The sequence below is a fragment of the Haplochromis burtoni genome, unplaced genomic scaffold, assembly GCF_018398535.1.
Source record: "Haplochromis burtoni strain Fernald_Lab_line unplaced genomic scaffold, NCSU_Asbu1 Contig_13, whole genome shotgun sequence".
NCBI classification, from domain to species: Eukaryota; Metazoa; Chordata; class Actinopteri; order Cichliformes; family Cichlidae; genus Haplochromis; species Haplochromis burtoni.
In genome coordinates, this window is record NW_024582374.1 from 3,836,698 (window position 1) to 3,863,384 (window position 26,687).

The 26,687-nt window shown below is 42.9% G+C and overlaps 3 protein-coding genes across 3 annotated transcripts; 1 reads left to right on the forward strand and 2 right to left on the reverse strand.

Annotated features, from left to right (window-relative positions):
* The first annotated feature begins 553 nt into the window (after nt 1–553).
* peak3 (PEAK family member 3) lies at nt 554–4,935 on the forward strand. The gene is made up of 4 exons (XM_014336854.2): nt 554–1,529; nt 1,690–1,814; nt 2,414–2,967; nt 3,271–4,935. The coding sequence occupies exons 1-4, from the start codon at nt 1,465–1,467 to the stop codon at nt 4,300–4,302; spliced, it is 1,776 nt and encodes a 591-aa protein (XP_014192340.1). The 5' UTR covers nt 554–1,464; the 3' UTR covers nt 4,303–4,935.
* oaz1a (ornithine decarboxylase antizyme 1a) lies at nt 4,837–9,964 on the reverse strand. The gene is given in 6 exon segments (XM_005932441.3): nt 4,837–5,437; nt 6,014–6,099; nt 6,409–6,584; nt 6,677–6,763; nt 6,765–6,831; nt 9,766–9,964. Coding segments are annotated over 6 exon segments (666 nt in total). The 5' UTR covers nt 9,885–9,964; the 3' UTR covers nt 4,837–5,306.
* Nucleotides 9,965–16,369: 6,405 nt separating this feature from the next.
* On the reverse strand, nt 16,370–21,260 carry amh (anti-Mullerian hormone). The gene is made up of 7 exons (XM_005932440.3): nt 19,362–21,260; nt 18,988–19,239; nt 18,746–18,915; nt 18,223–18,334; nt 18,045–18,144; nt 17,544–17,965; nt 16,370–16,781 (listed from the first exon to the last, which is right to left on the reverse strand). The coding sequence occupies exons 1-7, from the start codon at nt 19,441–19,443 to the stop codon at nt 16,375–16,377; spliced, it is 1,545 nt and encodes a 514-aa protein (XP_005932502.1). The 5' UTR covers nt 19,444–21,260; the 3' UTR covers nt 16,370–16,374.
* Nucleotides 21,261–26,687: the final 5,427 nt, after the last annotated feature.

Below are 26,687 nucleotides of genomic sequence, written 5' to 3' on the forward strand. Positions count from 1 at the left end.
TTTGGGTTGAGTTGGGAGATTTAAAAGAAATCAAACCAGAAGATATTTTAATCCAGATGAGCTCAGATATTTTGGGCATTCTAGTTTTGACACTGTGTAAGTACACTGGCTTTAAAGTTAAATGTCAGCTGAGGAGAGTTTGTTTGGCAGGAATGAGGCAGCGTGACCCACATTGTATTTGTGACCCTCTGATGTGCGCGTCCTTCTTCATTTCAGTTCTCAGACAGAAGTGAAAATTCAAAAGAAATTGGTCTGGTTACTTTCACTGAAAACACAGAAAGAGATTCAGCACTAACGGCCTTCGTCACCGCCACCGTGCTGGAAGCCTCCACGGACTCCACAGTCAGCCATGATTACACGCTTTTACATGTGTTTATCAGTGACCTGCTGACTGCTGCAGTGAGTGTAAATATAACAGATACTGAAAAACTGCTTTTAGCCAGAGACATTCTGGGATAGGACTACATTAAGGGAGCTTCATGGTGCAGAAACCAGCTGTACACAGAGATTAAAATATCATACAGCAACCTGTGTGTGCGCATGTGTGTGCATGTGTGTGCATGTGAGGAGGGTTTCATACATGTCTCCGTTTATCAGTTGCATCACACACGTTTCATCACGCCTACCTAAATAATCAAACCTTGTCCCCTGTAGTCAGGTGTTGATGCTGTCACACGGTTGTTTTTCTGTGCTGGCAGAGTGCGGTTGTAAGATTAAACTTTCTGCAGTCATTCATGTAATCAGAATATGAATATGAATTTCCTGTGTTTCCTGTCGCACTGTTTTCTCTTCAGGTGCACTTTAGTGTCAGTATTTGTGATCAGTAAACTATCCCTGGATCAAGTTAAGATTATATTCCAGACATTCATTCAAAGAGATTTAAGGAACACCAACAGAAACACGGGCAGATGTTTATCAGAAGGCAGTTATTTGGTGTTTCCACCTGCACAAATATGTTTTCCTTCCATTTAAACCAGCGGTAGCAAGTACTTCAGAGAGCAGCGCATGCATGAAAGCTACAAGTGCATCGGGCACATGAGAAAACCTAAACAGCACATGCAGATCAACTGCAACTGACAGAAGGGAGCAAAAATGAGTGCATGCTGAAGGTGCTCCGCTGTAACTGCTCTTCCCCATTTTGACAAGCTGAGGTTAGCTCAGAGAGCAGCTTTGCCCTCAGAACAGACATAACTTTTCCGGTGCCAACCTCAAAGTCTAACTAGAAACGATTAGAACGAAAGATAAGCAGGGCAGCCTCAAGAAGACACAAGTTTGCTTTAAAAATGTGCGACTACACGTGTGTGACTGTGAGAGGCAGCGAAACGCAGCAGGGGGAGTAACTGAAGCGGATGGGAAGTGTTTTATACTGACTGAGCTGGCCCCCTGAGCTTCACATGCACTCAGTTCAGTGACAGAAGCAAAGTGTGAGAGAAGTGGAAGAGCGGGTTAGGTGTTAGATTCCCGATGGCGTCTGCTTCAAGCAGCAGAGTGGATGAGCAGCCGCCGGCACTGCCTGTCAAACAGCACAGGTAAGCATTATCTTTCTGTCAGAAGGAGAAACTTTTATGTCTCCTTTTGACATGTTTTTCATTGAATTTTAATAATATTTTCACTCCACACCCAAACCTGACAATGGAGCAGCAGGCAGCTTTTGCTGTGCATATATTGCAATTGCATGTATTTCCTCAGGCATTCCAGCGTGGAGTCTGACTGCAGCCCTGGGGTACCACAGCATCAAAGTTCCGCATACAACGATGTCTTTCCTGAACCCACCGACTGCAATGCAGCCCAGTGCCCCATACACCAACGCTACGGTAGGTTTGGAGAACGATGACACCAAAATATCTCTGCAACAATAAATTAGGCAAATAGCACTGTGGTTTACTGATTATTGAAGTATATGGCTCGGTGTGATGGGAAAAAAATACTATTACATCTGGTTCTTTTTTCTCAGTTCGCCTTTCAGTTCATGAGAACTCGAGAGGAAGTCACCTTACAAAACTTTTACTTTCACTGAAAAGGCAAACGGGGTAAATGTCCTTATACTGAATGACTCCTTTGGAGGTGTGATTGTACTATGCAAGCAAGTTCCTCTCAAATAGGAGTGTCAAACTTTCTCTGGGCCACATGCATTCAGTTTCATATTAAGTAGGCTGCACCAGAAAAAGAAACTACTACTAAACAATTAATAATGAAGTACATTCTTAAAATATTCCCATTTATTGAGCCAACCCTCACCGATCAGCTCATGAACAGTCAGTGTTGTTTTTGTAAACATAAGTGCAGTTTCAGCAGTATGTCTGTTTTACAAAACTATTTTACCTCAATGTGTCTCTGTATTGTGTTTAAACTACTTCCCCTTCTTTGCCTGCTGTTGTTCTCTGACTTTAATTCCTCTGATGGTGTTGCTCAGATCCGTGCAGACACCTGGAGAGATTTTACTCTGATATCAACCCACCGCCTGTCCCGAAGAAGAGGTTACATCGTGCTTTATCCCTCCCGCCCACCAATGTGCCTTCGTTGCCTCACACGTCACCCTTTTCTCCTCTGCAAAGATTCCCCCAGAACTTTGACAATCCGCTGTACATGATGGCACCCAAACAAGATCTTTTTTTCTCAGAGGAGCTAGAAGAGTTTAAACCATCCACGAGCAGTCCTGTCTCCGTAGTGTCCTTCTCCCAGCTGTCGTTTGACACTCCGGACGAAGATCTTCCCTACATCTTCCACAGCTTTGTCGACCAGGGGGTTGTTTCTCATGGGATTCAGCATCGCCATCTACTCTTTCTTAGAAGCATGGCACAGACTGTGGAGGCAAGGAATCTGCTAGAGGGCTCTAGAAGGGATGTGAGCTCATACCAGCCTCAGGATTTCCTCTTGCATAAGGGCAGCCAGCCAAAGAAGATTGGAAACATGACTTACTACAGCCTGCACAGCCCAAAGTTCCCACAGAGAGTGCTCGGTTTAAGGGTAATGTTGCATGTCGTTTATTCATTTTGCATAGTTTACAACCAGCTCTGTGTGCATGTTGTGATTTGTAGTTGTTACATTTCCCTTGAAATTGTCTGCAAAACCAAGTGGTAGGAATGTTGCTCATAGCAACCAGTAAAACAAATATGATCTTTATCGGCACTTGCAAGTGCTACAATGGCTTGTGGTGGCAAAAACGCTTCCTCTGAACTATAGTATACCCACGGCTGCAGCAGAGTCGACTTTTTTTGACATATTTATCACTCGGCACTTCAGTGGTTTGATTGCTGCTTCTCTGTGCAGGTACACAAACACATTGATGAGGTTTTCTCCACTCAAATCCAGCGGCAGCCGCCACACGTCAACGTGCGAGATGTTATTACTTATTTCCCAACCAGCAACAGCTACAGAACCAGTGAAACTCGAGATCCTGCTAATCCACCAGGTGGAAGCAGCACTGAGCGTGCAGCAGAAGCCACGAACCTCTGCAAGCTCACAGTTCAGTCTTTCCTCCAGAAAGGCCAGGCCGTGAGCGTGGAAAGAGACCTGCCACACGCCAGCCTGGATGATTTTGTTAAAGACAGCAGCTCGCTGCAGAGCACAGACTCTGTGCGTTATTATAGACAGGTGTGTGCTCTGTTGCTGCAGATATTAATGGGTACACACCATCTATACAGTAAGAGAGGCACTGCAGCTGAGCTCAAACCCCAGGAGATCCTTCTAGTGTGGCCCGATGGGAAGAGGGACAAGGCAGAAAACAACTTGAATAAGGACGCCTCTGAGGAGAAGGAAGAAACGGAGTGGGTAAACACTCCAGAAAAAGGGAGGATTCAGACGTTATGGAAGACGAGAGGCTGTCCTCGTGTGGTGCTAAAGCCACAGACTTTCGCTCAACCCCTCACCTCCATCAAATCTCAAATTACAGCTTTAATCCAGGCCTGCTGGCAAGAGAGTGCGACATCTCCGGGTTCAGTACCAGATGTTTGCAAATCCTCCTACCAAAAAGGGCTTCTTCATCTGTCCTCTCTGCTTGAGAGCGACAGCGGGGCTCAGATGGTGGACATGGTAGCCATGCTTCAGGTGCTCCTCTGGGGCCCACACGTCTCTATCTTCAACCAAGGAGGCCCTGCAGCCACCATTATACATAACTGGCTGACAGTCAAGCGGGCGCTGCTGGTTATGAAGTTGGCCGAAAAGGGGCTGATCGAGGATCGGTCTCTTCTGGACTGGGAGGACTGTATGTGCTTGCAGTATCTGTCCTTTACAGACTCTGAAACAGTTGCGAGTGTGGCCAATGAGCTGTGGCACACAGTGAACGCTGAGCAAAGTTTATAGTCGATATCAAAGGAGTCCGTCGTTATCACCCGACTGAAAGGGAAAAACAGTCCAGATTGAGGAATAATCCACTTCAGTGCATTCTCCTTCATCAGCTGTTCATGTGCTGCACTTCCTAATGTAAAACTAGTCTATTAAAAAGACTCCACTGGTTTAAAAAAAAAAAAAAAAGGCTGTTTTATCAACTTCATCTGACTCTTGTGTCAGTTTTTGTCTGTACACTTTACTTCTGTCTAGTTATTGGGTGGGTTTCAAGTTAAAAAAAAAAAGAAAAAAAAAAGGTGTGAAGGTGGGGCATGGTTTCTGTTCTCAAGACCTTCACAAAAATACTGTGTGTAAATGAATGCGACTTCATGCAGGTTGTTGACTTTCTGAAGGGGATTAACCTTATTCCCCGTATCCCAAATCAAGACGTTACGAAATGCAGCCAGGAGCTTACACAACTACTACTGGCTCTAGCTTTGGCTAACACAACTAAATGCTTTCTCCTTTTAGAGGGTGTAATTATGTTTCATGACACCACAGAAACCACAGTTTAAGGTGAGCACTTTTATTTAGTACAGTTACAACATGCACGTCCCTATCAAGTGTATCGAAACAAATTAAAATCATGCACACATTAAAAAAAAAAAATCAACAGGAGAATCAACTGAAATCTATATTTCTAATTACATGAGTAAGCTCAATATAACTCATAAATATATTTGAGATGATGAGGGTTTAGAGAGAACGAGCAGGAAGCCAACACTACACATCAGGGAAAGTATCACAGCAGTAAGGATGCATTGCCCAAATATTACGTGTCGCTTGATTTACATTCCTGACATATTAACATCTTACCCTAGTGCAAATCGTAATGAAACACAGCACATGGCAGGTAAAACACACCTCAACCATACTGAGCTTGGATGACATTTTTATAAACAAAATTATAAAGATGTGGTTGTGGATTGAAATAAAAAACAACAAACAAAAAAAAAGATTTTTAACTGCTCAGCGTAATTTTAATCATCATCTGAAGAGTCACGCTCGATGCTGTAAGCCATGAAGAAAGCGTCAGGGCGGGAAGGGACGAGGGGATGACCTGGTCTCACAATCTCAAAGCCCAGGAAACTGAATGTACGCAGCAAGGATGCTATGGAGGACGACACAAGGAGAGATCAGAACAGAGCAAAAGCAGCTCATCTTCCATGAACATATAGACACGACACTGCCGCTGTGAGTGTGCTGAAAAGCATCGTGCAGAGAAAAGCTCTCAGCACTGTAAACACATCAGTACAGACTTGGACCAGATGTTAGAATCAACACACCCGTGACATTTCATAATTACACTGTTCACTAACAGCATCTGTGGTGGTACAGTGGATATTAGTCTGCATAACATGAGTAAGTTAGTTAATTATTAGATAAATCAGCAAGACTGTGCTCAGAAACATCCGGCACGTGTTGCAACATCTGAGCTCTTTAACGAAGAGTCTGGCCTGAGTCCAGTGCTACTTATTTTTGGAGTCGTGAGCAGTACATCGCACATTTATTACAGGTCTGGAAACTAGTGTGAAGAGGTAATGAGGTTCATAACATCTGCAGGCAGTATGCATTTAAAACATGCTTAACAACAAAACATTACTCTGTTTCCTGATATAGCTCAGTATTTTATATAAAGCGTTAACAGTTTTAATTTGCATCAAAGAAAAAACAAAAAAACCCTCACCTCTATCATCACGGCTCTTATGAAAACAGATGAAAACGTGGTCAACCTGCAGCTGCTCTTCTGCAAACTCCAGCAGAAGGGCAAAACTGGAAAGAAACAGAGCAAACAAGAAGGGTTAATGTTTTGTCAGAGGGTTGTTAATAATTTGAGGCAGAGCACATTTCACCCAAAGATTAGAGGTCCTTCGTTTATTTATTTATTTTTTTCCAAATACCATTTTTGCTTTTAAGATTTTTTTTTCCAGTGTGGATGTGAATATTATTATACCTGCCTATATACTGCATCAGGAAACACGAGTAGATGTGTGTTTCTGCTTTAGCAGTTACCAGTAAGTAAAAGCGTCTGGTCTACTTCCTCTTACTTGAATCACTTGCAAACAAGTTTTGCCTGCTCACCTGTCTTTGCTGCCCTCGGGCAAAGCTCCAGGAGGGATTTCAACGTACAGGTTTCCTCCTTTCAGCGCCGCCCTCCATACACAGTGCTTTCCTTCGGAGCGCCGGGGCTCAAAGAGTAAGAAGCGCACTCTGCTATTGGCAGGGGAAGGTTCCTCAAGAACCAGCAACTGAGCATCCTGGGAAAGTGTATTTTAGGTTATGTTAAAAATTAAATTGCACATACCAGCAGGGAAATTTCTGTATTTCTTTTTAAGCTTTCATCACTTACAGAATAGAACAGCTTAGCTGAAAGATTGCGATCCCGTTGGTCATTCCCTCGCCCACCTGGGATCTTCAGGGGTGGGAGAGGGGCATCAGGAGCACCACAGAGGCCCCGGACACGGGTTACTGCAACAGCGGGAGCACCTCAAAGGACTTGAGATACTGGATAGCGAAACAAACGCACACACAGATGGAACCATCATGAGCTGGGTATTCAGTCGAGATTCTGCTACCAAACACAAACCAAACTCTTTATAAGCAGCAGGTTCGGCACAAATTAAACTGCCGAGTGACTCATCTGCAATACTGCAGTAAAACATTTGCTAACCCCGAGTGAGTCTTCAGACACAAAAGCACAAGACTGGGGGAACCGGTTCAATCAATAACCGTTCCTGTGTTGAGCACAGATGCGTGCATGACGTGCCGACAGATGAGGAACGCGTAACGGAAAGGAGAAGTGGTTTATGTCACACCACCACATCACTGATGCCTCACTTAAACTGTTAGCAATTTTCTGTCAGCTGTCAGTCAAATATTGACCACCAACTATGAGAAATTGTTTGCTTTTGTCTCACAAAGACACATCGAGGCTACGGCTCATGTGGGAAAGGAAGCAAACTTCAGAAAGCTGACGTTTGTCAGGCACACTTCTGCTGCGGTCACTTTAAGCTTGTTCCACGGTTCTCACAGGAAACCTGCCAGAAGAACGGGCTATTTTTTCCTCTAGCCACTAGCCTACTTTAGCCCTTCACTCACTGTGTAGCTCCAGTTTAAGAGACGGGGATAAACAATACTCAACAGCCGTTATAATCCAGTGCTGTGTCACAGCACTCCTCAGATTTAGCTTGCTGTGACTGCATACATTTACAGCTTTGAGCAAAGGCCTGTTCACTGGGATTCTATTAGGAACAAAAATAACAGCACCGCAAACACCATCACACACAGAGATGCTCTCTTACGCAAATGCCACCAATGCGCTACATGTTGAGCAGAGGTGCGGAAACCAGTGTCATTTGCAGTGTGTAATATTCAACTTATGATCTCACAGAGGATTGGGATTTTAACCAAATGCAGTTACTCCCTAAATCCAGTAATCAGATTAGGAAAGGAAGCCACTTGCCATCCTTGCAGAACCCCTCAACGCCTCCTCCCTGCGATTTAAAGAGAACACGAAGTTCTCAGTCAGTTTCTACCTTTAGCGTTCTTTGAGACTGACATGTGAACAGTAGGCAGCACCGCACAATGACACCCTGGGGGTCATCTTAATAAAAACAGCTGCCGTGAATAGTGTTTGTAGGAGAGTCTGCTGTAAATGAACATCATTGTAAAGGACATCTGCACTAAATCTCATGCATCCATCTAGCAGAGAATCATCTTTAATCTGATGTTCTAGCCTGCACTGTTATAATGAGACTCTTTAATGTAGTATGACATTTGCGATGTGGTTTTTTTTTAGCTCACCTAACACGTTCTGGCTTTCAACAAAAGACAAATTAGCAGGTTAAAAAGGTAACATTCTTTAATGCGGGGTTAAATTTGCACAAGTTTAAATACCTTTGATTTTATCAGGTGGTCAAAGATGAAAAGAATGAAAAGAAAAGGCCTAGCCTTCTCTTAAGGTAACAGACTTTTTTACCTTGGGAGGGGGGAGGCTATTAGCTGCTATAATAGATGTTATTTTAATGCATGCTTTATTATTGGAAGATGTGGATGTTAAACCACCCTTATCGCACATGATAGCTCTGTGTCAGTATATTCATAAAGCCATTTTTCAAGCTTCGGCTTAAAGAGAAACACTATTATATAATATACATACATAATATCTAACCATGACAATTACATAACTATATCCAACTTCCAACCAACTAGTTGCCACGAGAAGCAAAAATACATCAAGATTTGTGTGTAGGCCATAACTTCCAAAATTCCCCATACAGCACCCACCCTGCCCCCCTCCGTCCCTCCTCCCCCGCAGTGGAAATTTCCTATGAGCGCCTCAAACACTATAGATCAGCACAAACAGAGCGCGTCAACAAATCCTGTCAGGGCACGAGTGGTGCAACCACAACCGACCACCAGACTAGGTTAATCGCTAACAACCAGTTTCGAGGCATCCATCCCCACCAGTCTCCTCACTTCCAGTCAATCGGTACTTTAACTGCACCCAAACAGGCACACGGCTTGCTGAAGAATGGCCGCATAAATCAAACCGAATCGGATTAAAAACATTACAAAGGTTCTTCTGAACGTCGGTAAAACGTATTCCCTGTCCGCCCACCTGGAACCCGTGTTTTCCAGAAGTTACTGGGTGTCTTATCGTGGGTTCAGAAGGGCGAAAATAAAAAAATAAAATAAAATATATAAATAAATAAGAAAATCCCTGAAACCACGAATTAATCCGTACAGCCATCATTTTAACTACATGGTTAGCTAACTTTACATAACCCCGCGCAAAAAATTTCGTACTAATTCTACATCACAAAAGCCACATCAAAAAAGATAGTAACATGGTTTCAAAGCCATTGATCATTTCCATTGCCAAGGACGAAAATATGAACGCATCCGTCAGATTACCTAATGCTAAAGAGCTAGCATTTAGCTTAAATGTCTACGCTAATATTTAAAGGGGAAACACACCTAGTAATGATAAAACACTCTTATTCCGCTTTTTAACGCGCAAAATTTGTATTTTAAATGTTATAAATTATAATTCTAGTCGCAACCAGGTCTTAATAGAAAACCTTACGACACGTTAGCCCAGCCATCGATAACGCGAACCTGTGGCGTTTGACATATTAGCTGACGCGTTAGCATCTGTGAAGCTACCAAAGCAGCGCTGTCACTTCTAACATTTTGGTCATAATCCCGGTACTACGGTGTATTTAAGGTGATTAATATACATCTTTTATGAAATTGAAATAAGCTACCTGTGATTAATAATGTTCTCTAGAAATGTCAACTGAAATAAGTGTCGCTGTTATGTAAACATGAAAGGCTGTGCTAGTCGCCCCACAGCGTATGCGAAAGCTAGGCCGCGGTTTTTAAACGTAGCTTAGCTTAGCTCACTGAGAGCAGCTGACACGGACCACAACATACCTTTCACTTTCAGGTTTATTACTGGACTTCTCGATAACAGGCATCTCGGGTAAGTTTCTCTCTTTTTCTCTAGCAAAACAGTGACTATTCAAAATCGTCTGTAGGTTAGATTTAACCATCCGGCCAGCGTCCACACCAGCTGCTCCCTCTGTCCTCTCCTCGTCACCGTATGCTGGGCTAACAAGCGGGGAGCTGCGGTATTTGGCAGAGGCGTGTTCTGTCAGTCTGACGTTTACTGTCGAAATGTGACGCAGTTACTCAGTACCATCACTTCACAGTGTAATAAAATATACAACAATAAAACAACGCGTACAGAATAAAAAGATTTATATCACAAAAGAATATCTAAGTAGTAATACATTGGGCTTTAGATTTGGCTTTAGATTGGGCACATCTTTTAAAAACAGCTGTAGAATTAGCATAGCTTTTTCTACAGTGGGGCAAAAAAGTATTTAGTCAGCCACCGATTGTGCAAGTTCCCCCACTTAAAATGATGACAGAGGTCAGTAATTTGCACCAGAGGTACACTTCAACTGTGAGAGACAGAATGTGAAAAAAAAATCCATGAATCCACATGGTAGGATTTGTAAAGAATTTATTCGTAAATCAGGGTGGAAAATAAGTATTTGGTCACCTCAAACAAGGAAAATCTCTGGCTCTCACAGACCTGTAACGTCTTCTGTAAGAAGCTTTTCTGTCCCCCACTCGTTACCTGTATGAATGGCACCTGTTTGAACTCATCATCTGTATAAAAGACACCTGTCCACAGCCTCAAACAGTCAGACTCCAAACTCCGCCATGGCCAAGACCAAAGAGCTTTCGAAGGACACCAGGAAAAGTATTGTAGACCTGCACCAGACTGGGAAGAGTGAATCTACAATAGGCAAGCAGCTTGGTGTGAAAAAATCAACTGTGGGAGCAATCATCAGAAAATGGAAGACATACAAGACCACTGATAATCTCCCTCGATCTGGGGCTCCACGCAAGATCTCATCCCGTGGGGTCAAAATGATCATGAGAACGGTGAGCAAAGATCCCAGAACCACACGGGGGGACCTGGTGAATGACCTGCAGAGAGCTGGGACCAAAGTAACAAAGGTCACCATCAGTAACACACTACAACGGCAGGGAATCAAATCCCGCAGTGCCAGACGTGTTCCGCTGCTGAAGCCAGTGCATGTCCAGGCCCGTCTGAAGTTTGCCAGAGAGCACATGGATGATACAGCAGAGGATTGGGAGAATGTCATGTGGTCAGATGAAACCAAAGTAGAACTTTTTGGTATAAACTCAACTCGTCGTGTTTGGAGGAAGAAGAATACTGAGTTGCATCCCAAGAACACCATACCTACTGTGAAGCATGGGGGTGGAAACATCATGCTATGGGGCTGTTTTTCTGCCAAGGGGACAGGACGACTGATCCGTGTTAAGGACAGAATGAATGGGGCCATGTATCGTGAGATTTTGAGCCAAAACCTCCTTCCATCAGTGAGAACTTTGAAGATGAAACGAGGCTGGGTCTTCCAACATGACAATGATCCAAAACACACCGCCCGGGCAACAAAGGAGTGGCTCCGTAAGAAGCATTTGAAAGTCCTGGAGTGGCCTAGCCAGTCTCCAGACCTCAACCCCATAGAAAATCTGTGGCGGGAGTTGAAAGTCCGTGTTGCTCGGCGACAGCCCCAAAACATCACTGCTCTCGAGAAGATCTGCATGGAGGAATGGGCCAAAATACCAGCTACTGTGTGTGCAAACCTGGTAAAGACCTATAGTAAACGTTTGACCTCTGTTATTGCCAACAAAGGTTATGTTACAAAGTATTGAGTTGTATTTTTGTTATTGACCAAATACTTATTTTCCACCCTGATTTACGAATAAATTCTTTACAAATCCTACCATGTGGATTCATGGATTTTTTTTTTCACATTCTGTCTCTCACAGTTGAAGTGTACCTCTGGTGCAAATTACTGACCTCTGTCATCATTTTAGGTGGGGGAACTTGCACAATCGGTGGCTGACTAAATACTTTTTTGCCCCACTGTATTTGTCTTTTGTTTTATATATATAATTTATCCCAAAAAATAAAATTGAGTTGTATCATTTTTGCCAAGTCAAGTGGCTTTAATGTCATTTCAACCATGTGCAGTGGTACAGTAGACCATGGTTTAGCCGAGTACATATTTGAGTAATAGCTTATTATTGCTGATCAAAAAGACTGGACTGCTCCGGTTGAGTAATTTTTTCAGACAAAGTTTGGACATGTGCAGAGCAGGGATATGGATATACTGGACAAATGCTGTTAAAAATGGAGCTGCCAGGCCGGAGGAAGGCCTGCAGAGAGTTGATGTGACAGGACGATGGTAGGTAAAGGATGACATGGATGCAGATGATGTGCTGTGGTGACCCCTGAAGGGAGCAGCCAAAAGAAGAATTGAAAGAAGAAGGAGAAGTTATTACTGCTGCTGATGCCTTTATTGACACTATATACAGCGATACACTGAGACTGCAGGTTCCCAATCATACACATCAGCGTCATGTGAATTTAGTAACATACAGAATCAATGAATTGGGACTAATTTATTATGTGATGAACTTTTAACAATGTGTTGTGTTTTAGGACCTCCTCATAATTAAGTAAACTTTTAAACCACCCTGGTAACTCTGGCTTATCTGCCTCTGAGCTGTGGAGGAGTAGGAGTGTTCATGGCACTGGAAGGCGGGTGTTGCTAATCCTCGTTCACCTACTGGCTTACTGCTATTAAGTTTGAGTGTCCCTTTCCCTGTTTTCACACCCGTGCCTGTCAATCAAGCAAAGAAGCAGGTGCCGAGCCTGTACACAACCGCAGCAGCACAGCTCTACTATCCCTCACCTCTGTGGTTAAGCACAACTGAAAATCAGGTAAGCATATTTTTCTGTCCAGAGGTTCATATCAAACTAAACCCTGAGCTCCATATTTGTCTTTCTAAAGAGCTACGTGTGCCTATTTTAAGCTGTGTTAGTGTCACATGTTAGTGTGTGGCTTGGAAGAGGGTGCAAAAGGCAGTACAGGGGAAAGTGGAATATGATCACAGATATAAGATATCGAGGATTATACAAACCCCACGTGTGATCATTCTGTGTATTCTGTGTACTGCTATTTTACTAAATCTCAACCACACAGTCCTACTGAATCTTTCCTCATCTTGCAGTGTTATTTTTCAGCCTTAAGAAGCTGGAGCAGGCCTGTCTGAAGGCTTCACGAGTAAGACACATGTTTCACTAAACAGCCACCAGACTGATGAAACTGAGCATGGACTAAATGCGTCTGACTCGTGTCTGTCTGCAGTGTCTTATGAGCGGATTCTGTGCATTGAAAATCTGAGCGATGTTCCAAATCCGTGGAAAGGATTCACTGTGAACCGCTGTTTAGTGGCGGCGCTGGTTGTGCTACTGGTGAGCTCAGGAGTTAACGAAGTGCATGGTGAGTGCCAGTGCACTGTCTCTTTACCCACATCAGACATGTTTTGAGCTTGTTTCTGACAGATTGCTGTGATTTGTAACAGCCGACAGCTTCTGTGTAACACGCTCTCAGTCTTTCGTGCGATTGTGTTTTCTAGATGCTCTGGACTATTTTGTTGAAGAGACAGGTGTGTGGTCTTTCTTTGGAAGTCTGCAGAGTGCTTCAATAACACAGGTATGGTTTCTCGTGATTCTGTCAGTTAGACTGCAACTGTTCTTGTTTAAAGACTGAGGGTGATTTTATGTGTAATGTACAGATACAGTAAAGTTTTCCTCCTTTCGATGTGGAGGAGCAGCTGCTCCTCCACATCAAAAGGAGCCAGTTGAGGTAGTTCGGGCATCTGACAAGGATGCCCCCTGGGCGCCTCCTGGGTGAGATTTCCGGGCAGGTCCCACAGGAAGGAGGCCCCGGGGCAGACCCAGGACACGCTGGAGAGATTATATCTCTCGCCTGGCCTGGGAACGCCTTGGTGTTCCCCTGGATAAGCTGGAGGAGGTGGCTGGGGAGAGGGAGTTCTGGGATTCTCTGCTTGGGCTGCTGCCCCAGTTAAGCAGAGGAAAGTAGATGGATGGATCGACAGTAAAGTTTTTACTCGGTTTTCTGGATCAGCCACAGCTGAATACAGAGTCGTGCTCATTTCCAGCTCGGTATTTTAGTACTTGGACTTTTAATCATATATCTTAAACATTATCCTTTAATGGGGCAACCCTTCAGTTCATCCGCTGTGTGAAATGAGCCATTTTAGCTTTTCTGCCTTTAAAGCCGTAATCCATCTTCTTCTCTTGGTGTTCAAGCATCTCAGTGACAAGCTATCAGTCTGAGAGGGCCATATTAGTGATATCTGCTTCTCCTGGCATCATAAAGCAACAACAGTAGGATAAACAGGGCAAAATGGAGAATAATGGGCCTGCTGTAAATTCACAGAGGTTTTGAGAAAGTCTTTGTCAGATTTGGAAATAAGGGAACCGTAAAGTGTCCGTTTGTATGGCTGAGAATTAACAAATACCCGGTCAACACACAGCTGATGAACCACTGGATGGCTCCATACTCCCCTTACATGTAATCTTACCGGTTTAAACAATTTTATTCCTCTTTTTTAAAGACTGAATGAGCAAACCTACCCTCTCATAGCTGAAAAAAGAAAGTTTTGCAAGACTGACAGTAGCAGTATCTGTTCAACCCAAAGCATAAAGCATGAAACACTGTGTAAAGTGCACGTGTTGGTGTACTGAGCAGAGCTGACTGGTGATCCTGTAGACTAGAGCAGTGAACAGCATTTGGAGCTTCTGTGTGTTAAAAGAACAACATTAGAAGTGTATCTTATTTTACATACATCGAGATTGCTATGTTCTACAATCAAGGTCACATGTTTCTGATTCTTCCACACGTTTTTAAGCGTTAAAGACATCAGAGTGCGTCCCGTGTCTAGATGACATCATCTGTGCACCCATCTGGACTATTTCGGTGTGATTTTCCCATTTTTGGAGATGTATGCCTTAATGAGACTGTTGTGAGCAGTTTCATGCTGAAAGTATTTTCCTTTGAGAGAATTACAAATACCAACCAAAAGAGGTTTGCAGCTAGCTGCAGTTCCGCTGAAGGGGGGGGGGGCGCCACGATTACATCCTGTCACCAGAGTTATTATAGTTTTTTGTATTCTCTAATAAGTTTTTATTGTATTTTGACTTTTTGTTTTTACTGTTCGAAAATCTTTCGTTTTTATTCGGTGCAGTGTTAGTTTTTATCTTTTATTGTATGTCAGAGGTAAGATTTAGAAAAAGCAGAACATCTATTTCAATCAAACTATAAGTTTTTGTCTGGTAAAGATCCAAAGCCTCAAACACGTTTATCAAAACCTCATCAACTTACAGGTTAAACAAGATTAACAGATGCTAAAACTCCACAATATTTCCTCTATATTTAAATTTTAGTTATGTTACGAGCCAGCTCAAAAGCTGCAACATAAATATGGAGACCAACACCAGAATTTCACAGAGAAGATTTTATTTTTTATTTTAAATTATATGATAAGTTAGCTAAAATAGCTGGTACCACTAAGACAAAGACTAGTGCACCTCCATGAAAACTTGCCTCAAGTATGTATAAGGTGTGGTCAATTAGCAACAGCTGAACACTCTTGCACTGCCACTGCAAAGAGATTAGGGGCTACAGAGGGGCGTAACAAGTTAGTTTTAGTTAACAGTAATAACCTTGCCTATCACAGGTTAGTGTATACTTCTTTGGGTGATGGATGCCGAACCTTTCGCAGCTATTTTTGAGAGTAACAGAGTCATTATTGTATTTTTGGTACTGCAAGATGTGTGCTTAATGATTTTCATAAATGTTCCAAAGACAGCAGAAACGTCTACAGCCGGTTTCTCCAAATCTAGGAAATGCACAATAAACTGCTCAAGCTGGACAAACAGCTCTACAGCTCAGAGGACCGAAAATAAACTGGACTTTGGATCATCTCTTTAAATATCACGTGCTCAAATATTATTATAAATGAGAATTTTTATTATGCAACAGTATAGGATTTCCACAGTATTTAGGGCTGGTTGATATGGAATCACACGTGTCTTGTCTCCCATTGTCTGCCTCCAGATCTCCATATGGGACAGCTTCACCCGGTGGTGGGGATCTGAAGAAGTCGGAGCGATTAGAAGAAGGAAGAAGCCAGTTGCTAATAAAGCAATCCTGAAACCCAAAATCAAAGCATAAAACATATACTGTAGCTTATGTAGCTGTATGGCTACGAATACAGAACTTTAAATACACTTTGCATTTAATTATCACAAGTTTAAGAAGGCTATATTTCATCCTTTTAACAGTTTAACACTCAGAAACATTATTCCAATTAAAATATTTTCAAAATGACAAGATCTGATTCATTTTAGCATCACTAATTATCAAATATCTTAACATGAATAGCATTCACATCAACTTTGTGATCTTAAGACTTGTGATCTTTAATAAAGCATAAAAGTAGTTATATTTAATTAAAAGTACATGTGGTGTATTGTAATTGATATTTCATAACTGAAACATGCACATAACTATCAGGTGTGTGAAAGTTATAAATGCTGGGGTAAAGTAGCTGTAGAGAACAGCTCTAGCGGCATCCACACTCTCTCGCAACCGCATCTGGCTTGATTGAGATGAAGGTCCCATCTGCGTTCCAGTCCACCACCTCCAGAGCTTCGTAGGCCACGGGCACGCAGCAGGGCGAACGCTCATCCGCGTTGCCGCTCTCGATGTGGGAGTTGAGCAGGATGGCGTGGTTGTTGCCGTTGGTCAGAGGGAACGCGCAGGAGCCGTGGCAATTGTTAATGTTTGCGCTGCTTGGGCCGACAAGAAGCTTCGTCAGGGACACGGTGAGAGCCCTCAGCCCACAGACGCTGCCCCTCACTGACGAACTGGGGTCTGCTCTGGTGGCCCGCAGTTTTCTTTGCGCGTCGTACGTTTGGGCCACCGTCTGCAGACCCTTCAGCAGAAGAAACGCACGGAACTGACTCCCTCCTGGCGGACGCAGAAAGAAAACACATGCAGCACTTAAAAAGGGGATATACGTGACCTTTACAGCGGTGACGACAAAATTCACGCTAAGCAAAAAGCAAAAGTGGAAACGAGTTCCAGTTGGTAGAGTCTGTGGAGCTGATAAACTGATGAACACAGCAGAGCAAAATGACAAAATAACAAAATCTAATCAAATTAAATTTAATATAGTTGCTCATCTATATATGTCAAAGGTCACTGGTTAATATAGATCCAAATTTTACCACTGACAAAACAGCAAATGATATAATAATAGAAACGAACGTCAGCCAAGCTCACACACACTCACATGATTAGTTTTCTTAAAGACATCTGCTGATATCTAAATATTTCATGTCCAGGTTTTTGTTCTCTTGATGAATGAGATCTAATTTATTTATTTTTTAATCTGCCGTCTTCAGAACTTTTAAAATTTGAATAATAGGAATCTGTTTGTGCACAAGACTTAAAATAATCTGAACTCATAGGTCACTGGGGCCGCTGTAGAACTGAACAGACAGTCTGCAGCATGATTACTGTTTTTGGCCCATAAACCTTTGACTGCAAGGCCTGTTATAAATGGGGTTTAGAGAATCCGTGGCCACTCCCTCCACCCAACATCTCCTAAAGCTGGAAGCTGAAAGCTGCAGAGGGATACTTAAATGCACCCGACTGTGCAGCAGGGTGTTGTTTCATTAAAAAAAAAGATGCTTCCTATGTAACTATAACTGTTCTTGCACATGTCACCTGTGGCATGTTCTTTCTTCTGTAACGCACTCAGTTCTTTGAGCCTCCCCAGGCTCTCCTTGGCTCCCGGTGAAACCTCTTCCTCTCTGATTATATCTGTCATTTGCACCAAAGTCTGGTCCAGTTTCTGTCTGAGCTCCTCTAACAGTGCAGCAGACAGGGCCAGCTCTCCGTGGCACACCGGCAACACAGAGCTCCAGCTCGTGAAGCCAAAGACTGTGGGAGCTGTGGAGTTGATCATTACTGCCAGCAGGGTCTCGCTGGAGGATAAGCCAAGCGAGAGGGGAGGCAGAGACTGTAAGGAGTCCAGAGGAAGTGGAGGGGATGCGAAGTGTTCCTGAGGCAGAACACCACCCAGGAAGCGTTTCATCTCACAAAGGAAGGAGGTTTGCAGAGATGCCGGGGGCGAGCCCGAAGCACATCTGGGAAAGCAAACAAAAAAACAAAGCTGAGCGCGTCTCTGACGACAGTGAATGTCAGCAGAAAGAAAGCCGGGCCGACCTCGTATCAGTTCCCGTTCCCCCGGAGAAAAACAGAAGTGGACTCATGCTGATGTTACTTCCTGATTTTTCACCAATCAAGATGCTTTTTAGGTTTTGTTCTACAATGAGAGGAAATGTAAGGAGGGTACACAATGAACCACAGATGGGGAAATAAAATGAAGAAGATGATATCTCACTCATATGAGGGGGTTTTGTCTCAGCAGTAATCTGCCACCTGTCATTAACGCTCCCCTCTGATGATTTTCCTGTCAGCAGTACATACTGCGTGTCTCCTGAAATGCACACAGCCTGGAAAACAAAGCAACACAAAAACCCAGAGTTAGAGATCTGCAAACCTTTCATTACATTTTATCACCCAAGGCAGGGATGGCAAACTCGTTTTACATTGAGGGCCACTTGATGCAGCTCGATGTGAAACTCCTCTTTCAGTGAGTGTGAGAAGTTTAACTGCACATTTCATTACTGAGACATCTTAATATGAAAAAAAACAAGTGCAATTTGTACACCAAGCCTCAGTTTTTGTGCATGACAGAGAAAAGTTTCTTTAGTAAATGAAGGAAATAAATGTGCAAAATTACAGAAAAACGTCCAGTAGCTCAAAGCCGTCTAGTGTGAAGTCTTTGCTGGGCCCAATCTGGCTCCCGTGCCTTATGTTTGACAGCATCCTTGAAGCAGCGTTTGCACCTGAGCTCTCTTTACCTGCGTGTTTGGCTGCAGAGACCGACTAGTGAAAGCAACTTCCAGGTCTCCTCGTGCCAGTGGACTTTCAAAGGCCAAGAGCAGCACGGGGTTCGTCATGAGCGAAGGAGACCGTGGGAGGTCAAAGGTCAGCGTGATTGTTCCTTGCTCCTCTTCGTCTGATACATGTACTAAAAGAACAAAACCAAACAATTTACAAAGTGAAGAAAGAAAAATAGCAAGAATGCGGTTTCGGCTTTTACCTGCAGCTGGGTGCAGAACCTCCAAGCTGCTCTTCTTGTTAGCGAGGTCTAACGAGACCGAGGCTGATGAGTGGGCAGACTGTGAGCAGAATCCAAACAGAACCAAACTGCTGTTTGTCAGTTCGCCGCTGTCCCCCACACCCTCACGCAACGCTGCAAAGATGTCCTCCACGAAGCATGGTGCAGCATGAGGCGCTGCTGCTGCTGCTGATGATGGTGATGATGGGGTCTTCGCTGATGGGAGTGAGTACTCTGAAACGGACAAATTAGTTCACGCACTAAAGAACCATTCTGAAGCAATAACCACATGCACACATTTTTCCATTCAAAGTTAACGAGTTATTAATTAATTAATCAGCCGAGCGGCGTCTGACCGGTTACTGTGGGGTCCTGGGCCGGTTGCAGGGTCCAGCAGAGCGTCAGCGCCTCGCTGTAAAGAACGAGCAGACTCAACATGTTTGCAGTGTCTGCGCGTGCGTCTGTGTGGTCAGATCTCTCACAGGATGGGAGTTACATCCTCGGACCTCCCATTCTCACCACCTGGGGTCCCCTTTCTGCCAAAATAGCAGCACTGTGTGTCCTTGATGACTGAGATTATCAGTATTTGAGATATTTTAACCTGACTGTAGAGAACATTCTAAAATCAGACAGCAAACGGGACATAGATGTAAACAGAAGATGACTTTGGACACACTGAACATCCTTATCTAGCAGACACAAACAGGTTTGAGAAAGAAAGTTTCTCACAAACCTTTCACAGAACACGCCAGGCTGAAAGATGAAGAGTGTTGTTTAATGTTTCGTGGCTGCAGAGCTAATATGCACGCTGTTTAACTTAAACAAAGAGGACAGTAGAACTGGAGGTTTGCTTCCATCACGTCGACAACAAAGCTCAAAACGACTTTAAAGAAACACTTTGCAGTTTTGGTATATCTGCTTACTTGTTTACGTGTTTATTGCTATGTGTCCAAAGACAAAAGGTATTTGTCTTCATCTTTGCTGTCCACCCACAGATACCGATTAATATATACAATAGAAATAGAACAGATAAATACAAATAGTACAAATAAATAAATAAAGACAGAAAAGGAGACAATATAGTGAAGTGTGAAATAGGTCAGCTTGTTCAAGAGTCTGATCGCAGTGGGGAAGAAGGAGTTGAAGGATTTCACACTTCTAAACCTCTGTCCTGAGGGCAGAAGCGTGAACAGTCCGTGTTGGGGATGTGGGGGGTCTTTGAGGATGGAGGCAGCTCTCCTTTGGACTCTGCGATGGTAGATGCTCTGCAGAGAGGGCAGCGGAGTCCTGACTATCTTCCCTGCAGTTGTTATCACTCTCTGCAGGTGTTTGCGGTCCATGGCAGTAGTGCTGCCGTACCATGCAGTGATGCAGCTGGTCAGTGTGCTCTCCACAATGCAGCTGTAGAACCTGCTGAGGATCTTGGCCGATATACCAAATTTCCTCAGCCTCCTCAGGAAATACAGCCGCTGCTGAGCCTTCTTGACCAGCTGTGTGGTGTTCAGTGTCCAGGTGAGGTCCTCAGAGATGTAGACGCCCAGGTATCTAAAACTGCTCACCCTCTCCACTTCAAGGCCCCGGATAAACAGCGGCTGGTGAGGCCTCCTCTTCTTCCTCGTGTCCACTATCATCTCCTTTGTCTTTTCAGTGTTGAGGGTGAGGTTGTTGTCCTCACACTATGACACCAGACTGGCCACCTCTCTTGTAAGCCACTTCGTCCCCTCCAGTGATGCGACTGATCACTGCAGTGTCGTCCACGAATTTCAAAATGATGTTATCTTTGTTGGAGGTGACACAGTCGTGGGCGTACAGGGTATAGAGGATGGGACTGAGGACATTTGACATTATATATGGAAAAACTGAGACGCAGAGTTGAAGTTGCACTTTCTTATATTGAGATTCACATGTAGTTAAGCTTCTTTACTCTGACAGAGCGGGGCGTTTCACTGGTCAGGTACACTTAAGACCAAAGCGGGCTGAATGTGGCCCACAATCCACAATCAGTTGGACATCCCTGCTTCAGGCTAACCATCTCCTGCCCCCGGCTCCGTGTATAAATGTATGATCACTAGTGACACTACTAAACACCGTTAAAAGGTTTTTATTCTACTCTAAACGAAAATCTGATCTGTTTCTATAAGACATATTATGAGCATAATAAAGAGTAGTGGACCAAGGACAGATCCCTGAGGAACTCCGACTGAATTTTGATTTGATCAACTAAAACATGAAACCTTCAGTACTTCACCTTATTTCCATTTTTTTTTCTTCATAAAAACATTACAGCAGCACCCAGAGTCATTTCAACATTTCTAAAATTACAACAAAAATAACTATTGCAATCCGGGAAATAATCTGGTTTATAAGGACTGCAGTCTTTTAACACTTTTTATATTAATGTTTTCTAAGTACAAAATATAATGTCATTTGTTTTATTTTGCTTAATTTTCATTCAGTTAATATCTTTTTCTAATTTTTAGAGAAGCTTTGTGGAAGAGAAACCGTTCGGGAGCAAAATATTTGTTCCAATCTGTTTTAGTTTGTTGCATAACTGAAATGTCATTCATTTATTTTCATCTATGTCAGATGAGAAACAAATCAGATTGTTCATCAACTGTGTGGTCTGCCTGCATTTTGGGTGAACTTACCATTAAAGGTCATGGGAAGAGAATGGGTTATCTTAATGAACCCACACCGGAGATCTGGAAGCATTCGCGCTGGAAGACGAGCAGGAAACATGTTGTCAGAGGGAGACCTGAGCGGCTTCGAGGAGCTGCTACTCCCCTCAGCATTTTCACAGCTGCAGGCTTGTTGTGCAGACAGTCAAGGTCTCAGAGCCATTTGTGGACGTTTTCCCCCGGTGATAAAGCCAAGGTTCACCATACCTTATAAATCATCAGTGAGGAATGGCAGGAAATGTTCATTGTATCAAGGCGGTGTTTGAAGCACACCAGCTTGAATGTTTTCAGTCACACTTGTGGGAAACAAGAATTGCACTTTGATGAAAAAGTAATCAACATCTACACTCCTGTTTCTCCCCATCGTATATTCACCTCTCTACAGTGGTGAGCCACAGGTGGTAACCGGGGAACGCCACAGGCCTGGCTTCAGGTGGAAAGCTTCAGTGCACGGGCCTTTTGGGAGGCTTTCTCTGAGGCATCACAGGCATTCGACACAGAATAAGGTAACATGTCTGTGAACTGAAGCAGCAGAAGCTGTTTGTTTTTACAGACCTCACCGGACCATTAATCCTCAAGTGACCAAGTTAGTAACTGAAGCGGCTCTCTTATGCAGGACTACGTTTTTCTTCATTTATATGTTTTATAACGTTCTCCATTTCTTTTGAAAGCTGACATATTTTTAAAAACAATGTCGTTAATTGTAGTTTTTAATCACCCATCACTTTCATATCCATCTCTCAGACTCAGGCTTGCAGGAGGGCAGGACCACAGTGAACAGGCTGTTAGTCTTTCTCAGGACTGACACACACACACACACACACCTAATGATGCTGACTTCTCAAAAACTTCAGTATCTTATACAGAGACACATTTTTTATCAACTTATTTTACATCGCAGGCCACTTGCAGGCCACTTTGAAATTACGTGAACCGGACCAGTGCAGCTTCTCTATCCGTCTCTGTGAAGAGATTTATCTACAAATTTGATCTCAGAGACATGTGGAAACAGGAAGTGCAGTTTTAACCACATCTGTTTTTCTACACGATAAAGAAATGCTGCTGTAATGAACTGAAGAAATCTGTCAGGACAACAGATACTGTGGACCAGCTGTAAAAAAAGGAAACTGCAATAGTAGATAGAAAAAAGAAAACAGAATTTTCTTTAAGGGTTTATATATTTGTTGGTTACTTTGTCTTTTCATTAGGAAAAACTACCAAACTTGTGAAAGTTCATATTTTGCCGTGGAGCGGGCCAGATTGGAGTCTTTGCCAGGCCAACTCGGCATTACAAGGTAAATGCCGCCTACATGTGAAGTCTACTAACTTAGGATTTAGGTAGTGGGGCTTCAAACATGGTTCAGGTATGAAGATGTCAGCATGACACCCTCTTCCGTCACAGCAAACCAAATGGACTCGGACAAAGTTCACTCCAAACGCAAACTCAATATTATAAGAAACAATTTATTAATAATCATAAATTGCAGGGGAGAAAAAAAAAACATTAATTCCATTTTTTCATCATAACATCTTAGGATAAAAGCACCAACATCAAACAGTAACAATGTTTCCATGAAAAACCGAGGGCCTTTTGGAAAGTAGGTTTGCCATTATTGCACCTCAAACCTGCCCTGGCTTCACCAATCAGAGAGCACTATACACATCCTGTAGGTCACGCGTGTCCTTGAAGGTTACCCCCAATTCAACGAGGGATTCAAACAAGACACCGAACCTCCTCCTTAGAGACGCAAATCTAGACAGAGGCATTTGTGAGATGAGGAAGATGCTGAAAGTTGTAGCCATTTCACAGCTTCTCGAGATCAGATCGCTCATAAAGCTCGGACTGATTGTCGGGGGTTGGGGTGTACGTGCCAGCAGGACTGCATCTGAGGAGATCTGATGAGGGCAGCTGATACATTTTTACCTTGAAATACACTGACTGAATGGTGGCCCTGGTCCTGAGTTGGGTCGTAGAGGGACTTTGTCATGCCACCTGAAGGTAAATTAACATAAGATGCAGCAGATTACGAAACTTGTTCTTTCAAGCAGTGTGGGGAGTTCCTGAGTTAAGACCTTTGGCAGGATTTCGAGTAAACAGCCTTGACTGCAAAGCTCTCAAAGATTATCTACGAATAATGTACCAGGATGCAGTATCATGCAGAACTGCACAGCTTTAAAGCCAAATCACACCCCAGAAATACATTTAAAAACTATAAAACTGCTTAAAATCTGTATGTAATGAATGGAATCCCTGCCACCTTCCTCAAAGTGCTCTGACAGGCACGTACACCCCCCTCCGCCCGCCAGTGTCCCTCCAGATTAAAGATTGAAAGGTTAGACTGGGCTGTGAGAAAAGCCACCAGGTGAGCTTGTGTGTAAGATTCTTAAACCATAAAACCCTGCAGCACAACAGGAGGAGTAGTATTCATCAATAGCTGCGATTTTCCTTGTTTTAAGTGAAGGAGAGCACCGTGCTGTCTGACTAGTAGTATTAAAAACTGACAAATCTGAAGACACAATCAAAAGCATAACATGTGACTGCAATCGTATCAAACACCAAGAATAAGAAAATCAAAACGCCATCAACAATAATTACAAAACACCTCTCAGTGCTGGTAACAAATGGACTAGTCTTAATTCTAAAATGACTTTTTCTCTTCACTTGCACACAAGTGCACGGGACACGGTTTTATTTTTCTATAAAGCTTTGATTATTACACTAATATTCCCTTAGATATGCGCTGGCAAGTGAAAAATTAAAAAAACAAACACAAAAACACACACGTACAAACTGAGCTTTAGTGTAATCCCACTATCAGAGGAAAAAAGGAAGCCTGTCTGATATCACTCACACACACACACACACACACACACACACTAAGACAAGTGTTTCACATCAGCTCACGCGGCGAGGTACGGCCTCGTCAGTAAGACGTCTACAGGCGGTGTGTGTAAAGAGGCTGATGCGCAGTTCTGTATGCACCAGTGAAGATTTCGATTGTAAAGTCTGAACTGCCCTCGCTTGGAAACAGAAGCACCATTTTTCCTGCAGAATCTGGGTTGGTAAAAAAAAATTCAACACCAAAAACAAACCAAAAAACAAAAACAACAACAAATCAAAGAAGTGAAAATACCTGAAAAAAGTGATAACAGTTCTAGTACTGGAATCTGGTGGCGTTCGAGCCGCCGCACCTTTGTGTAATAAACACACAGCCTCTGACTTTGTGGCTGCGGGGTGTGTGTGTGTGTTTGTTTTCAGGTGCTGATGTGCAGCCATGTTAAGGTCCTCTGGTGGCAATGCTTTGCTCTGCTTCAAGCCTCCTGTTACAGGGTGAATTTAAGGGTCACAATGCCAGCACCAAATCACCCCTTTCACATATATATATGTATATATTTATATACTTATATATATTTATATAGACTGTATATAGTTACTTATTTTATATACTTTTCTGTTTATGACAGAGATGTACAATTAAAGAAAACTTATGTACAAAAACAGTGTGTCTTGTTCACCAACAGCGGGCCGATGTATGTTTAAAACATTAACAGGGGCCCCCGTGGCAGTCGCTCGGACCCCGAGCCGGCTGCACGAGAGCACTTTCATCCAAAGGTGGCGTCTACAGTTTGTACAAGATGCATTGAAAGAACGAGACAATAGCATATTAAATATGAGAAAGGAAATGCCAAAAAACGGCTTTACAAATGTCCCTGTGTACAGCACCAAGTACTCGACTTGTTTTTGATGTTTTCATTACAGAATAAATAAGATCAGGCATAGTCCAAACTTAGCACCATTGTTTTCAGACTGTGAGTCAAGTACACACACACTAATGCATTCTACAATGTCAACACAATTCAGGATTTAAAAAAAAAGAAAAAAGAAAAAAAAAAGGCAAATGGAAAGACCGACAGCATAAATATAATCATCTAAATTATCCACAACTATACAGTCAGAGAATGAATCACATTCACAGTACAAACATCGTTTACAAAAACAAATTACACCGTTTTTTTTTAAAAGCAAACACAGGTGTGAAAGAAGTCCAGTAGTTTGTTGTGGTTATGGTCAACTATGTTTTCCCAGTGTGTGAGGATTTGCATGCATGACTGTGTGCGTGTGTGTGTGTATTTAAACTAAACGCAGTAAAATTTCACATATCAGTCCACTTACATTTAAACCTGCCTTTCCTAACAGCATGGATAAATATGAATGCATGGATCTCTACTGTTAAGCTTAGCTTACAAAGAGGAATATTACTGTTGCCGTTTGTGCGACTTCATAACCCGACGGGAAAGAAACAGTTAATAAATACACGCAAACTCACTGAACTCTGTTGTTCTTGGACACGTGGATTCAGCTGTTTGCTGAGCCTTAACAGAGCAGCCACAGTGACGAGTGGCTGAAGAGCACCATTTCTTTTCTTTTTTTAAACAAATGTTAAATGTACTCGGCCATGCGTTGCATTACTGACACCCAAAGGCATGTTATTAATTTACCTTATCCTCAAAATAAGGCCAAAATCAACATCCGCAGATGTTTTCCTCATTCCTCTCATCCTTCGAGAGATTTGTCTGATTATTGCTAACATTAAATATCTGACATTAGCAGAAAAATAGAAACAACTTAACTTTAAGCAAATAGCTACAAAATATTTAGTATTTTTTGAGACAGAAGGAGTCAGAGCAAACCAAACAGACACAATCTAATTTATTATTTGGCTTTGAATTAAGCACCAACAACTCATTGCAGTTTGTCACGAATTTAAATATGAAAACACAGTAAATAATGAACATGGCAGGGGTGCCAACTAACACAAGCAAGGGCTTGTACATCTTCTGCTACGTGAGCTTAATATCCAGTGCGAAGTTAGACCAAAATACAAAGCTCCTCATTTTGTTACGCAACCAAATATATTGCAGCAAATACAGAATTTCACCGAGGGAGGAAATAACGCATGCACGCATAAGCAAAGGTGCTTGACGTCTGAGCAGAGTTCAATG